General features: G+C 55.2%; 6 protein-coding genes across 6 annotated transcripts; 2 read left to right on the top strand and 4 right to left on the bottom strand.

The window, feature by feature from the left end:
- Nucleotides 1-319: 319 nt before the first annotated feature.
- On the bottom strand, nt 320-805 carry W97_05249 (uncharacterized protein; the record flags this gene model as incomplete). The annotated part of the gene is made up of 1 exon (XM_007783133.1): nt 320-805. One exon carries the CDS (start codon nt 803-805, stop codon nt 320-322), a length of 486 nt encoding a protein of 161 aa, XP_007781323.1.
- A 339-nt stretch (nt 806-1,144) lies between these two features.
- On the bottom strand, nt 1,145-3,899 carry W97_05248 (uncharacterized protein; the record flags this gene model as incomplete). Its single annotated transcript, XM_007783132.1, has 3 exons — nt 1,145-2,238; nt 2,286-2,562; nt 2,628-3,899. The coding sequence occupies 3 exons, from the start codon at nt 3,897-3,899 to the stop codon at nt 1,145-1,147; spliced, it is 2,643 nt and encodes an 880-aa protein (XP_007781322.1).
- Nucleotides 3,900-4,459: 560 nt separating this feature from the next.
- On the top strand, nt 4,460-5,471 carry W97_05247 (uncharacterized protein; the record flags this gene model as incomplete). Its single annotated transcript, XM_007783131.1, has 2 exons — nt 4,460-4,598; nt 4,705-5,471. 2 exons carry the CDS (start codon nt 4,460-4,462, stop codon nt 5,469-5,471), a joined length of 906 nt encoding a protein of 301 aa, XP_007781321.1.
- Nucleotides 5,472-6,153: 682 nt separating this feature from the next.
- On the bottom strand, nt 6,154-6,483 carry W97_05246 (60S ribosomal protein L39; the record flags this gene model as incomplete). The annotated part of the gene is made up of 3 exons (XM_007783130.1): nt 6,154-6,202; nt 6,286-6,386; nt 6,478-6,483. 3 exons carry the CDS (start codon nt 6,481-6,483, stop codon nt 6,154-6,156), a joined length of 156 nt encoding a protein of 51 aa, XP_007781320.1.
- A 1,259-nt stretch (nt 6,484-7,742) lies between these two features.
- On the top strand, nt 7,743-9,672 carry W97_05245 (uncharacterized protein; the record flags this gene model as incomplete). Its single annotated transcript, XM_007783129.1, has 6 exons — nt 7,743-7,914; nt 7,962-8,601; nt 8,655-8,837; nt 8,894-9,174; nt 9,224-9,339; nt 9,439-9,672. The coding sequence occupies 6 exons, from the start codon at nt 7,743-7,745 to the stop codon at nt 9,670-9,672; spliced, it is 1,626 nt and encodes a 541-aa protein (XP_007781319.1).
- Nucleotides 9,673-10,557: 885 nt separating this feature from the next.
- On the bottom strand, nt 10,558-12,822 carry W97_05244 (uncharacterized protein; the record flags this gene model as incomplete). The annotated part of the gene is made up of 1 exon (XM_007783128.1): nt 10,558-12,822. One exon carries the CDS (start codon nt 12,820-12,822, stop codon nt 10,558-10,560), a length of 2,265 nt encoding a protein of 754 aa, XP_007781318.1.
- Nucleotides 12,823-13,739: the final 917 nt, after the last annotated feature.

Here is a 13,739-nt window from a genome sequence, read left to right as displayed (position 1 = left end):
CGGTGTGTGGAATTGAAGCCGCATGAGACGGCTCAGGAGGTTTGTTGCTTGGCTGATTAGGGTTCGCATCGGACGAACACCTTGCTAAAGATGGAATTAAACACCAGATCGTTTCGAGGCAGCAGTGCTAATCCGCTCTCGCCGTCTTCCGCCGAGGAACGACTCCTGCAACGTCGAACCCTCGCAGCATACCCCACCAAACCCTTTTCTTCAACCCACAAACCAAACTATGGACCGAATTTGTCCAGACGGTGTCATTCCGCCAACTGCCAAAACCGCTTCCATCAAGCACCCCTCCTGCCCGTCCATCCACACAGCATCAACAATTCCGCAGAGCACAGTCAATCCATCTCAGCTCAAACCTTCCTCTCCCGTCCCCTTCGCCCACCCTCCTCGCACGCTCCCTATCCACCACCTCCTCGTACGTCCTCCACACCACGTTCTCGATTCTGGGCTCCTCTCCTCCACCACTAGCTCCACTTCCCCACCGTTTCCTTGTCGTCGCACCGGTATTTTTAGTTCCTGGCTTCTCTCCACCGGCACCACTTCCCTCGTGTCCCGCAATTATTGAGTTCCCACTTGCAGCCACCAGCACCGCCCGCCCCTGCGTATCCAAGTGCTTCATATTCTGTCTCGCGGGCTCATCGCCTTTCTGCGAGATCGTCTCTATGGTCGTGCCTCCCGGGTCGTGATGGACGGTCTGGCGGTATGTGCTGCTGGTGGTTTTGGGGGCGGAGGCGCTGCCGCGCCGGTCGGAGGTGTAGGTTGTGGTTGTGGAGGTTGCGGAGCATATGAAAGTGGACATTGCCGTGGTCGTATGTTTGGTGTTGGCTTGAGGTGGATTTCTAGCGGCCTTGCGGATGTAGGTGGTTGATTAACTTGCAGTGACGACCGATAAGCTGGACGCAACAGTAGGTGTTCTGAGGTTCGGACTTTGTAGCTTCAGTGCGACTGCGAGGTTTGGCTTACGGAGCTTCAGTCACACATGACCTCATCTGGGTGTAATAAGAGGGACTCCGAACACGTGACCTGAGAGGTTTAGAAGAACGACATCTGCGAGCCGATCGAGACGGTACAGTAGTATCGATAATCAGCAATATGTAGATGATCACCTGCCTTTTCTATTCACTGAACAAAAGCCCCTTCAAGCCCTTCTCTCCCACGTCCTAACCGCATTCTCGAACAACTCCCTACATCTGACCCTCGCCCCCAGCCTCGCACACAATAAGAACGCCCCACTCAGTTTCCGATGCAGACTATACGTCTCCTCCGGCGGCGGCGCCAGCCTCTCCCTCACCATCGTCGGGATCAACTCCCGCACCCGATCTGTAATCGTCTGGTCCCTGAAATCGTACGTCTCAGGCGCCGTGGCGCCAAACGGCTCACCGAGCGTCAAAACAGACGCAATGTGCGCGTCTAGCATCTTCTGGCTCTCGTGGCCCGTCAGGTACCCCAGCTGGATGGAGAGATCGCGAATGCTCTCCTTATCATCTTTAGAGGCAGCGATCAAGACGCGCACGTATGGATCAATGAAATGGTCCGGGTAGTCTCTACTAGCGCCAAAGTCAAGAAGCTCAAGCTTATGGGTATCCTGGTTATACAAAAAGTTCGTCCAGTTCGGATCTGTCTGCATGAACTTGAACTCGGTAATTTCGCGCAGGCAGAGGCGCAGGATCTGCGTGCCGATCCAGTCGCGCCTGTCCTGGGCGAGGGAGGGGAGTTTGGCGACGCCGGTGCCGGTCATGAGCTCGGCGGTAAGGACTTCGCGGCCGGAGGCATCGGATATCACGGCGGGAACGACGAAGGTCTCGGGTTCGTCGGATATTAGTTCTCGGAAGCGCATTTGGCATTCGGCTTCGCGGATGTAGTCGCATTCCCAGGCGAGCTCGGTGCGGGCGTTTGCGATGGTTTTGTCGAGGTAGAGTCCTTTTGGTAGGAGTCGAGATGCTGTGAGTAGGATTGACAGGTTGCTGAGGTCGGAGTCGATTGAATTGGCAACGCCTGGGTACTGGACCTTGACAGCGACCTCCTGCCCAGTAGACTTGAGTATAGCTTTGTGTACCTGCCCGATAGAGGCTGCCGCCATCGGAACCTCGTCGAAGGAGCTAAACAGTTCCCGCCACTCCGAGCCGAGGTTGCTGGCCAGAACTTTGTTTCGCTGAGACGCGGGCATGTAATCAGCACTGTCCTGCACCCTTTGGAGAACATCATGAATCGGCTTCGGAAGCATCTTGATGTCTGCTTCAATCAGCCTTGCTACGATACGTGCCGGTGCGTGTCCTTACCTTGGAAGCTGATCATCTGGCCCAGTTTTAATGCCGCTCCTCGCATGCGGGACAGCTTCGCAACCAGCCTTTCCATGTTGCCAGCACTAAGCATCAATGAGCCTCCAGGCATACCGCCGCCAGTGACGCGTCGTAGGCCCTCGCCGACAGCGCCGAAGGCCATGCTAGTACCCAATCCAGCATACTGCCAAAGTCGACCAAACCTGGAGGAAGGGACGCGTGATTCACGCATCTGATATGGAGCCTTCTCAGGTGCAGTTGCCACGTCTGCTGGTAGCTGTTGGAGCGCTGTCAGTATATCAGCAAGCGTGACTTGTCGGTGCAGTATTGATGGAATCTCACCTCAGGAGCTGCTGCTGGAGCAGCTGTGGTATCATTTGCTATGTCTGCTGCTAGGGAGTGGACATCTTCGTCAGACTGCGAAGGGGTGATGGTGGAGGTTTGTTGTGCGTTTTGCTCCAGCTTGGCTGAAGAAGTTGACCCCGACTCCCGGACACTGAAGGTGTCTTGCCCCTGCTCTGCGGAAGGTACGGTTCGGTCGACTGGAGGCCATTGCGTGTTTCTAACTCTTTGATCCCGATCCTTCGCGCCCCTGTAGTATTTCCCACCCAGCATCTTCGATACCTTTGAGGACCGGAAGACGTTAACGTTGACTTCCTCCGGCACATCGTCGTGGTCTTGCTCTAGAGTCTGTTGTTTCTGCCGCCGTCCCTTCGGGGAGTAGTATACATCTGGGTTGATCTGATTGTCTTGCACATGCTCATCGCTGCTTTGTATGTTCTCAGTATGCTTCGGTATCTTGGCCCTAGGTAGCGACGAGTAATGCTCTTGAGTATCGGCGGATGGCTCGTAATACACGTCCTTATCATGACCTGCGTAAAGCCCGGTGTTGTCGGTAGGAGTGGCATGCGCTCGCGGCTGAGCGGTCTGCGACGGTATATGGAACTCTGCTTGGCGCTGAAGCCTTCTTGTCTCATCTGCTGAATGTTGATACTTGGTTCCTGCTGGAGTAGGGATTGTTGAAGCTCCGGATTCCACGGGCCGAAGACCCTCCCTGTCACCCTGCTGTTGCTCAGACAATGGCTCCCGCAGTGGTTCAGTTTGTGGTCTTTTGCCGTAGGTATCCTTCCCACTAGGTGCACTGTGGAGCTCAGAATCTGGGGGAGGGATTGTGCCATCTGGTAACGGACTTCTGGCTGGCTTTTCCTGCTTGACACCAAGCTCTTCCTCCGGTGGAGGCTGAGCGGGATTGGTGTCGGGTGAGCGATCATAGTGGTGGTCCTGCTGTAGGCCTTCTTTTGGGACTTCGGCTCCTGACTTTCCTGTCACCGAGTCACTCCGAGGGACAGCTCCATCCTGAGGCTGCGTGTGTTGCTCTTTCTGTGCAGCGAAGTTGGTATAAGACGGTGGAGGTTCGTTGAAGCGCTGGGAGAGCGCTATCGCTGCCTGAGCAGTAAGCGTGACGCGGTCGGTCTGATTCTTCACGGCCTTTGCGAGCGTAGAGGTCTTGCTGTAGACATCTAGTTGCTGTGACCGGAGAGCAATATGCTGCTTGGCGACGGAGCGAGAGGCATTGAACAGTTTTGCGGCGTCGAGAAGCCGCCGACCTGCCATGGGGAGATTTTTCGGATATCGTCACGGGATGTTCGCCATGATAGTCCAGATGCTCCCCGCTGAAGGATGGATTTGCTGCGGTTGTGAGCGTCGATGGCAGCTTGAAGCTCAATCGAGACCGTCATCGTTTCCGACAGGGGTCAAGCCTCAGTCTTCAGCCACAGCTGCAGCGCCGCCACAATCTGGATTGATCTCTGAGAGACGTCTCCAGGTGGGCAAATGTATGCCTAGGTAGACGTATATCTTCATGCCCGGTAGTGTTCCCAAACGAGTCCTGAGGGTCAGGAGCTTGAGCTTGAACACTCGCCTTCTGTAGCACTTTTCATTGCTCGTTCGAATGTTCTGAGTAACCCAAGAAACAAGCTGTCAGAAAACTTCTGCTCAAAGTCCACCAACTCGGGGAGTTGTACACTCCGGTTTTGGGGAGGGGCTGTGGGTGGTTTTAAGTTCAGTCGTTGTTGCTGCTTCAGGAGCCTCTTTCCCTCTTTTGAGTCTTTCATACTCGATCCTCAACTACTCCCATATCGTCTCTCGACGCAAAAACGTTCCAAATCGGCAAGATGAGCATCGCAATCCTCCAATTCTGTCCGTTCTATAAAAATGTGGAGGCTAGTATGCAGAAAGCAAACCAACTTCTGTCCGAGGCGCAGTTCATGAGGCAGTTGGACTGGCTCGTCCTTCCTGAGATGGCATTTACAGGTAAGGCTCCGCAATAATCTTATTACTGGCACGTCATTCTATCGCAAGCCTAATGTGCACCCCAAACTTTCCGCGTGACGTGACGGCCCGACTGACCTCAATCCAGGCTACAATTTCCAATCCGTCGAAGCAATCACACCCGTGCTCGAACCCGCCAACACCGGCCCAACAACTCAATGGGCCCAAAATACCGCCCGCCACCTGAACTGCGTCGTCACCGTCGGCTACCCGGAGATCGACCAAACCGTCTCTCCACCACGGAATTACAACTCCCTAGTAACAGTGCTCCACGACGGGACGATCCACAGCAACTACCGCAAAAGCTTCCTGTACTACCACGACGAGACGTGGGCGAAAGAAGGGCACGAGCGAGTCAACTCACCAGGCAGCTACGCTGACCCTTTCCACCACAGCCTCCTCGGGCATCTGGGAACAGTCAGCATGGGCATCTGCATGGACCTGAACAACTACAAGTTCCTGGCGCCGTTCGAGCTGAAGGAGTTCGCCAACGCCGCCTTGCTCCACGGGTCCAAGTATGTCTGCTTATCCATGGCATGGCTCTCCGCGCTGCAGCTAGAGGAACTGCGCGAACAACCTCGCGAGCCGGATGGCGCGACGTTGAACTATTGGCTCACGCGCCTGGATCCGCTTATCCGCAGCAACCGCAGAGACCCGTTCTATGTGATACTTGCCAACAGGACGGGCGTGGAGGGGATCATTGGATACGCGGGCACGAGCTGCGTGATGAGGATTCACGAGGGCAGGGTGGCTATCTTTGACATGATGGGGAGGGCGGAAGAGGGGCTGTTGCATGTTGATACGGCAGGACGGCCGAAGTATTTCATGCAGCCTAATGCCCTGCTGTCGGGCTAACAGGGTCAAGGTTCGAGGTGTGCTGATGGGTATCGAGTGCTATCCTTTATCGAATCTGATTTAGACGGATTCTGGCATGGGACTGCTACGAAGAGCGTGCTGCAGGACCACTTCGTAACATGAGGGACTGAGGATAGGGAAGTACAAGGCAGGCGCCTGGGCGTTTCCACTGGTGAAGCTCGCGGTGAGCCCTTCTGCGGCATAACCTTACCTCCAGCATTGAGGGAGTAGGACAGGTGAAGAGTCAACAAGCATCCGACAGGATTGGTCTCGTTCACAGATCCGTGTATATTCATCCTTAGGAAACCTCAGTGGCAATACGTTTGTTTTGCGGGAGCATGAAGCATGAATGAGGCATGAAGCGCTTGAATTAGACTGGAGTAGCTTTTGGAGTAGCTTTTAGGCAGTTGGAGTGTTTTCTCGGTATCTCTTAACGATCCTTCAGTGTCGGATGGCTGCAGCCGCAAGCATAGGTTGAAGATGTCTATCGTGGATTGGCAAATCGTGTCGTTTGATTTTGCGTACAATCCCTCCCATGCGCCCAAGCAAATCCTGCACATCATCAACACCGCCCTTCAACCATGCTTCGATTTCCGCCCCATGTCACACATCCCAACCATCCGCTGATGCACGCCTGAGAGTCGAAAAGGCCGAAGGAAGTCGAAGAAAGTCTGCGAGTGATCTAGATGCCGATACGGGTCTTGCGCCAATGTCGCCTCTTCGCGTTGTATCTGCGCCGGGCCTGTCAGCTTCCCTTGTTCACCATTGCAGGGCTTTGTTCTTTGTCTAGTTTTTCTAGGTCCAGGGTGCATACCGGATGGTGTTGCCCGTTCGCAGCCTAATCCACTGAGGAATGGGCCTGTTCTGCTTCTGCGCCTTGGCGAGCTTTTGCTTCGTGCGGAAAGACTTGTGGCTCTGGGGGATGTGAAGTTAGTATTGAGGTGCGTCTTCCGGCATACCAGTATCCGAGATGGTGAGGCCGGCAGGATAACAGGATCGAACGTACCGGCATTTTGACGTGTCCGAGGCTGTAGGTCTTTGTGAGGGTATCTGTAGAGTTGTTTGACTGTCGCCGTTGAGATGATGTCGAAATGCTGTGCGGCAAAGCGCGGAAAAACGGTAGGCCGATCTATCAGCGTCACGTGATTCTACTCTCATGAATCCTAATGGAGCCTCAAGCATCGACTCGTCCATCACAACCATCACCAGTCAGTGTTACATAGGACTTACACCCAGATGCTCAGACCACTTGAATCGTGGTTGTTGGGAAGGGCTTGTCCTAAAGGGTATAGACTATGCCATAGCTCGCTCAAGAGCGTCTCAGGAGTTTCTTTGTCTCAAGCTCTGCATCTCCGTGATCGCCCGCTCTTCATCAGGGTCATGCAAACCGCTGGCCTCTTCGGCAGCGTTCTGGTTTCCTGCAATCATACGCTTGCCCTGTATCTTCTTCTGCTCCGGGCTGTGCTCCCCACGCGAAGATCGTGATGTGGACACAGCTCTTTGTTCGATAGTCATACCCGCGGCAGAGCTTCCTGCTTCCTGCAACATTTTACAAGGGGTTGTAAAGTTTGGTAACCCTCATCTCTCTGCTTAGCGCTGCACTACACAACGGCTTTTCTCACTTTTCGAGTGTTACCTAGTGATCATGGTCTTTTCGCCATACCTATAGAGCCTCTCCACGTGGACATGGCTGGGGAAGTCTCACATAGCAAGCCATAGAGATATCTTGGTGGATGACCGTGCCTCTGAAGTGTAGGTTGTCGGTATTGTAGCACGTGGTGTGGATGCGCGCCCAGTCAGCCTTCCGACTTGCCTGCTCATACGACGCTCCGGCAGAGCTGCTTGCGGTGGTCTCTCTTTGTTCTCCTAAAAAGCGCCAACCAGCTGCTGTACCTCCTCCCAAGTCCTGCTCACCCGTTGCTTCTTTGGTCTCGAGTCGGGGAATCTTCTTTATCTGCACGCTTCCGTGGACGTACCGTTTTAATAGTACTCGCGTGGCCTCCACTTCTTTGTGTCTCTAAGCCATGGCTTCAATAAGTGTAGCCATCACGCTTATGCGCTCCATAGCCGACCACCTTCGCTCAGGCTTGCGTGACAGTTCGTTTCAGCCGGCTGAGTTCCACCTTGTTGAGCTAACAGGCGCGTCTTTCGCTTTGACTTTGGCGCTTGAACAGGCGATTTTCGGCTGCCTACGTCTTGCTTCGTTGTTCTTGGATAAGAAGAGATCATCGCTACTCGCTGAGTAGAGTTCATCAGCTCTCTGTCGCAGACATGAAGTTCTGCAACACCCTCAATCCCGTTGCCGTGGCCTCAGTTGCCCTCCTGGGGGTTGCCGATGCGTTTTGGCGGATGAGCTGCGGTAGAGTCCAGACAGGACGTATCGATCCCATCGTCACTCCCGGCAGAATCTCCGGTCATGCGCACACCATCGTTGGCTCCAACAGTAAGAGACTTACTTGAAGCCCAAGGAGCAACTGCTGACTTAGTTAGATCTTGGTATCAATTCGACTTATGATCAGCTCTTCAACGCCCAGTGCACGAGCTGCGAGATCCATGATGACATGTCCGCCTATTGGTCCCCTCAACTGTACTACCGATACCCGAATGGCTCCTTCGTAGATGTTCCCAATGGCGGCACCATCCTTTACTACCTTGGACGAGGAGTTAACAGAAATAACCTTACGCCCTATCCCAAGGGCTTCCAGATGCTGGCTGGAGATGCTGGAGCTAGATCATACGATAACACGACGATGACTTGGGGCAATGCTACGTACCCAAATCGTCCAATTGCGGACCGCGTCAGCTTTGCTTGTCTGCACGAGGGGTTTCTGCCAGAGAAGCCGTACATGTTCCAGACTAACTGCAAGAACGGCTTGCGGGCCCAGATCCACTTTCAGTCCTGCTGGAACGGAGTGGATCTATACAAGGCGGATAACAGCCACGTCGCGTACATGAGTCGCATCGACGAGGGTGTTTGTCCTCCTACTCATCCGTTCAAATTCGTCCATCTGTTCATGGAGCTGTACTATTCCGTCAACGACGTCACCAATCAGGTCCCCGGGGGCACGTTCGTCTTCAGCCAGGGTGATACGACCGGCTACGGATTCCACGCTGATTTCCAAAACGGATGGTATGAGCTATGCCTGTATTGCGCCTTTGTCAGATTTCACTAACGCTCCTCAGGAATCCGGAAGTCCTTGCTGAGGCCTTGAAGACCTGCGCAAGCAACGAGGGCTCGTCCGGCGCAATCAAAGAGTGTCCGATCCTGCGGAAGAGCAACGTCGATAACTTTAAGTGGCAGTGCCCAGAACGGGCCCCGCAGATTGGAGAGCAGGTTGTTGGCGTCATGGACAAGCTTCCTGGCTGGTTCGTCATGTCTAAGGAGCAGTTCCCGTAATCTAGGCTGACAACCACATGTACAGTAACAGAGTCACTTCCGGCCCAGAGCGCGCAGGCGCAGCCGATATGTCCTGCCCCGCAGACGCGCCAAAGCCATCCGTCACCTCAACTGTGGACACCGTGCCTATCGCCACAGTTTATCCCCAGGTTGGCGAAGAGGCTGGCAATCCAGGATGGGAATATCTGGGTTGTGCGCAGGACAACGCTACCGCCCGCGCGCTCTATGCAACCATGGGCAGCAACCTCACCACCATGACTGTCGAGAGCTGCCAGAATTTCTGTGCCTGGAAGGGTTATGTATTAGGTGAGCGCCTTTGGCATCCCCTCCAGCGCTTTGTACTGACCCGCCACAGCCGCCACGCAGTTCGGCCGGGAGTGCTACTGCGGCAACTACTTCAGGGACAACAAGACTCCCAACTTCAATGCCACCGGGTGCGACTACAGATGCGCCGGCGATCTATCCAGAACCGTGAGTTTTCATCTCTCCCCTACTCCCACTCCCATCCCGTCGCTTCTCTCCCCCTTCTGACTCCCTACCTCGATGCATCGCTAACACGTCAAACTCTAGTGCGGCGGCTCCAGCAAGATCGAAGTCTACAACAACACCCGCGTCACCCCGCCCCCGCCCCCGACCGTGCAAGCCAGCAGCGGCAAATTCGTCGCCAAGGGCTGCTACAAAGAAAAGACGGGCGGCCGCGCCCTCGGGAACTATTCCTTTGCCTCGGACACCATGACCATAGAGAGCTGCTCCAAGTTCTGCTTGGGCAAGAAGTGTCGGTGGGCTGGGCTGGAGTTTGGGTAAGTCTCCTATCGTCTACTGTCAAGATTGATGGTTTTTTTTGGTGCTTGAAAGATAGGGGACTAATACGAGTGCGCAGACGCGAGTGCTATTGCGGCGATAGTATGGTGGGGATTGCGCCGGCGCCGAAGAGTGAGTGCTCTTCAACTTGTGCGGGCAATGCGGGGAATCGCCAGGCGTTCTGTGGTGGGCCGGGAAGGTTGAATGGGTATTATTACTCGGGGTTCTTGTGAGTCTGAGGAGATGCAGCGGCAAGTGAGAATCGCGCTGTGATGATGTAGTTATGTTTATGATCTCTCGTATTCGGTTGACTGATGATCTCATATCTGCTGGCTGTGGGAAGATTGAGCGATTGCAGAGGCGACTCCACGTCCAACTGTCTGAGCCCACGAAACGATTAGTTTTGTAGGCGAGTGGTGGCAGTAAGGTATTTCACGTTGCGATTGCGTAGCTACGATGTGTTTACGATCTCGTTGTGATGAAGGAAATAGAACACCGTAATAAGGTGAAAACAGAAACCGAGCAAAAAGGATCGGAAACTGCATCAGACTACGCAAAAAAGAAAAAGGAAACATAACATGATATACTCCAAAGCAATGCTAAGATGTTCCGCGACCACCTCCCGCTTGTATGCGCATTGTTCCAAGCCGCCCAGAGTATGCATTCTATGCCCACTGCCGCCAAATCCAGGCTGGCATTCGCTCCCAGAGACCCATGACCCAGGATCTACCTCCCGACCCGATTATGCACCTCTTCCGGTCCAAGTGTCGTTCATTCATGGGTATCATCCTCCATCAAATCATCAGAACAAAGGGAAAACCAAGGTCCTGCACCTTCTTTCTCTTAGCCAGATCCCAGATAGCGCTACCAGGTGTCATGTTGGGAGGCTCAGAACAAACTCGTCGAGCTCCTCCCCAGTCCTGGCCTCCCCGCCCGCTTCAACGGCGACCCATCACCCCTGCCTCCAGCACGCGGCTGCGCGCCAATGCGCTGGAAGCCCTGCAGCATGTCGAATCCCGGCTCCGACTCATCGCTATGAATCAGATCCAGCCCGAAAAACGCCCCATTCTCATCCTCAGCGCCCTGGCCATCCCAGAGCTCGAGGGCCGTAGGCGGCGGACCCAGGTTCAGCGGCTGCGACGTCGGCGCCGCGGCTTTGCTCGGCGAACCGAAGTGGGCGGGGGACTTGAGGAAGGGCTTGAGAGACGGTGCGGTTGAGGACGGCGGCGGCATGTTGATGGCGTTGCGGGAGGCGCCGGTGATGTCTTGCAGGATGTTTGCGGTTGTGCTGGCGCGGGTGAGGCAGGGGCGTTTGGCGGAGTGCTTGCGTGGCGAGCTGCGAGGGAAGGGGGAGGCGGGTGTGTTGAATGTGCTGTCGGCGAAGACGTCGAAGTTGGTGACGAAACCGTCTTCGTGGAGGTTGAAGGCCTCGCCGTTGGGAAGGGGGAGCGAGGGGCTCCAGGTGTGCTCTTCGTGGAGCACGCTGAGGGATTTGTCGGGCGAGCCGAGCAGCTCGCGGATGCGGTTGCGATGGTTGCGGAGATTGGTGTTTGGTGAGACGGATGCGGGTGGCTTGGCCGGTCGCTTGAAAACGATGGCTGGGGTGAGGGGTTCTTTGCTGGCGCCACTGCCCTCGAAGGGATGGAAAGGGGAGGAAGGAAAGTGCACGCTCGGCTGCTTCAGATGAAGTCGACCTTTGGTCGGACTGTCATACGATGAACTTCTGATGCGTGCAATCTCTTCCTCAGCACGGCCATGCTTTATGACTTGACGATCTATGTCCGCCTCGGATGTGAGAGGGCCTGCTGGATGGCCCTTAATTGCAGATGACTCGATGGATGAGTAGAATCCACTGTCTCCCAAAACGGAGAATCTGCGTCTACGGCCACCTCCCGAGCGGCTGGTCGGCTTGTGTCGAGATGCTCGCGCAGGAGTCCCTTCCCGCTGCTGGCGTGACACAGGACGAGAGATAGGCGGTGGAGGAGATGAATGGATGTCGGCAGGCGGTGGTGACGAGTCTATGGCACGTGATGAGGGCGGTGGCATGCTGTTATCCACGTCTTGACCCTCGTGGATGGCCGGATCGGAAGCTGGGATCGTTGCATCAGAAGATAACTCGGTCTCGTCCGGAAATTTGCTGGAGTCAAGGTTCTTGACATCGCTAGATCGAGGAGGGAAGGCGCCTACGGAGGGCGCGGTCGACGGTCTAGTCAAATCGCCGTACATGCCGTGGATGAAAGGTGCACTTTCCGGGTTGGTTGTCCGTCTGGTTGGCTTATCTTTGAGGAACTGGCGCTCCATGCCTTGCTCGATGGCCCAGTAGTTGCCCTTGCCTGGATCGTCCTTTGGTCGCTCCTGCTTAACGAAGGCCTTGTTCAAGCTAAGATTGTGCCGAATGCTGTTCTGCCAGCCTGTATCGGAAGCGCGATAGTGCTTGAATGTCTCAGAAATCCACTTGTAGATCTGCGCCAGGGTCAAACGACGGTTTGGCGCTCGCAGGATTGCCATGCCAATGAGGACGGCATAGCTGTATGGCGGCTTCGACCCATCGTCGTCAATGGGTGGCATCTGAGCCGGATCAGGTAGTGGTTGAGTTTCAGGCTCCGCATAGATTTTCGATTTCTTGTTCGTCCGATCTCCCAGAGGAGCTGCGTCCATCAGCGTGCGCTTCATAGAGGATTTGTACCCATAGATGGGATCCGAGTTCTGGATGACTGATTTGGCGTAGCCAGTCGGGTTGTACGCGTTTTCCTTGTCGAGCTTCTCGAAGGAGGGGAATGTGCTATAGATCGCGTCTCGCGGCTTCTGGGTGGTCGTTGCGGGCTCCACGTGAACGGTTTGCTTCTTTTGCAACGCGTCCGTGAATTTGTATTGCTGGGGTGGGGGAATTGATATCGAGTTGAGGTTGCTTCTGCTTTCGGCAAGTATATGTGGTGGGGGAGAGCTGGATTGCCGGGACGTCTTCAGCGGCGAGTGCCCGTTCTGCTCGAACGCCGGAGGATCTAGGAGAGTGTGCTGCTCAGACGACACGTTCGCGTCAGGTCGGAGGGCGGATAGAAGTGCTGCTTCAGCCTCGGCGACTTCGTGGTGGTCGAAGGAGGTTGTTGGATCCCGGTAGATCTCGAGCGGCGGCGCACGACGCGTAGTCGCCATCATCACTGCCGGTGACGGTCCCTGAAAAGCCTGCACTGGCTTCCTGGAGATTGAAAACGCGTCAAAACGCGTGGAGCTGAGCGGTAAATGATCCCGGCGCTTGGCGGGGAGGGGGTTGAGTAGGTCGGCGGATATCGGATGATGGTGGGTCAGAGAAGATGAAGAGGAGATCCACAGCGTGGGAGAAAAGTCTGCTGAATGCGAAGAACGAGGAGCAGACTGAGAGTGAGAGCTCTGCCGGTGGTAGATTTCGTCAATTGAGGATTTCACCTCCTGTGCACGGCTCGCTTGGTGGGCGCCAAAGCTCCGAGCCAAGGTGAAGGTGATGCTCGAGGCTGGCTGAGCAGATACCTTATGTTAGTATCAATCGAGAGCACGCGAGCAACGAGCAACGGGCAAAGAAGATGCAAGATGGCACAGAAAGAGTATGGCGAGAGAAGTGAGAAAGCGAAGCACAGAAGGCAAGGCGGAGAGACGCGCCTTTGGGTGAGCTGGGCGAGGGGTTAACGTTAAGCAAGGCACCTCAGTCTGCATGCTTCTCAGCCAGTCAGCTCTGCAGCACCAAGCGACATGGGGCGGCTAGCCGCTATCTATCTAGCGCCAAGAGCTATCTGAAAAGCCCGTTGCCGCACGGAAAGTTACTCATCGCCCTGGAGGTGGACAGCCTAAGCACACAGCCCATAGAGCAAAGGCACCTCAGGCAATCGGTGCATTCAGAGCTGAACTGCTGTAGCATCTTTTGCTTTTTACTGCATGGAATTGGCCAGCTGCTCCACGATTGACAAGATCAGGAGGCCATTTCGATCGTGAATTTGGCAATCAACCAGGCCGAGTACAAATCCGGCAACGTGCTCTCCAGATGGCCCTTGGGCCCAAGAGCATGACGCAAGGAGTGGCTGCCGCCCGCGTCCGACTGC

This window comes from Coniosporium apollinis (assembly GCF_000281105.1).
Source record: "Coniosporium apollinis CBS 100218 chromosome Unknown supercont1.24, whole genome shotgun sequence".
In the NCBI taxonomy this organism is placed as follows: Eukaryota; Fungi; Ascomycota; class Dothideomycetes; genus Coniosporium; species Coniosporium apollinis.
This window is presented reverse-complemented; position numbering and strand designations above follow the sequence as displayed.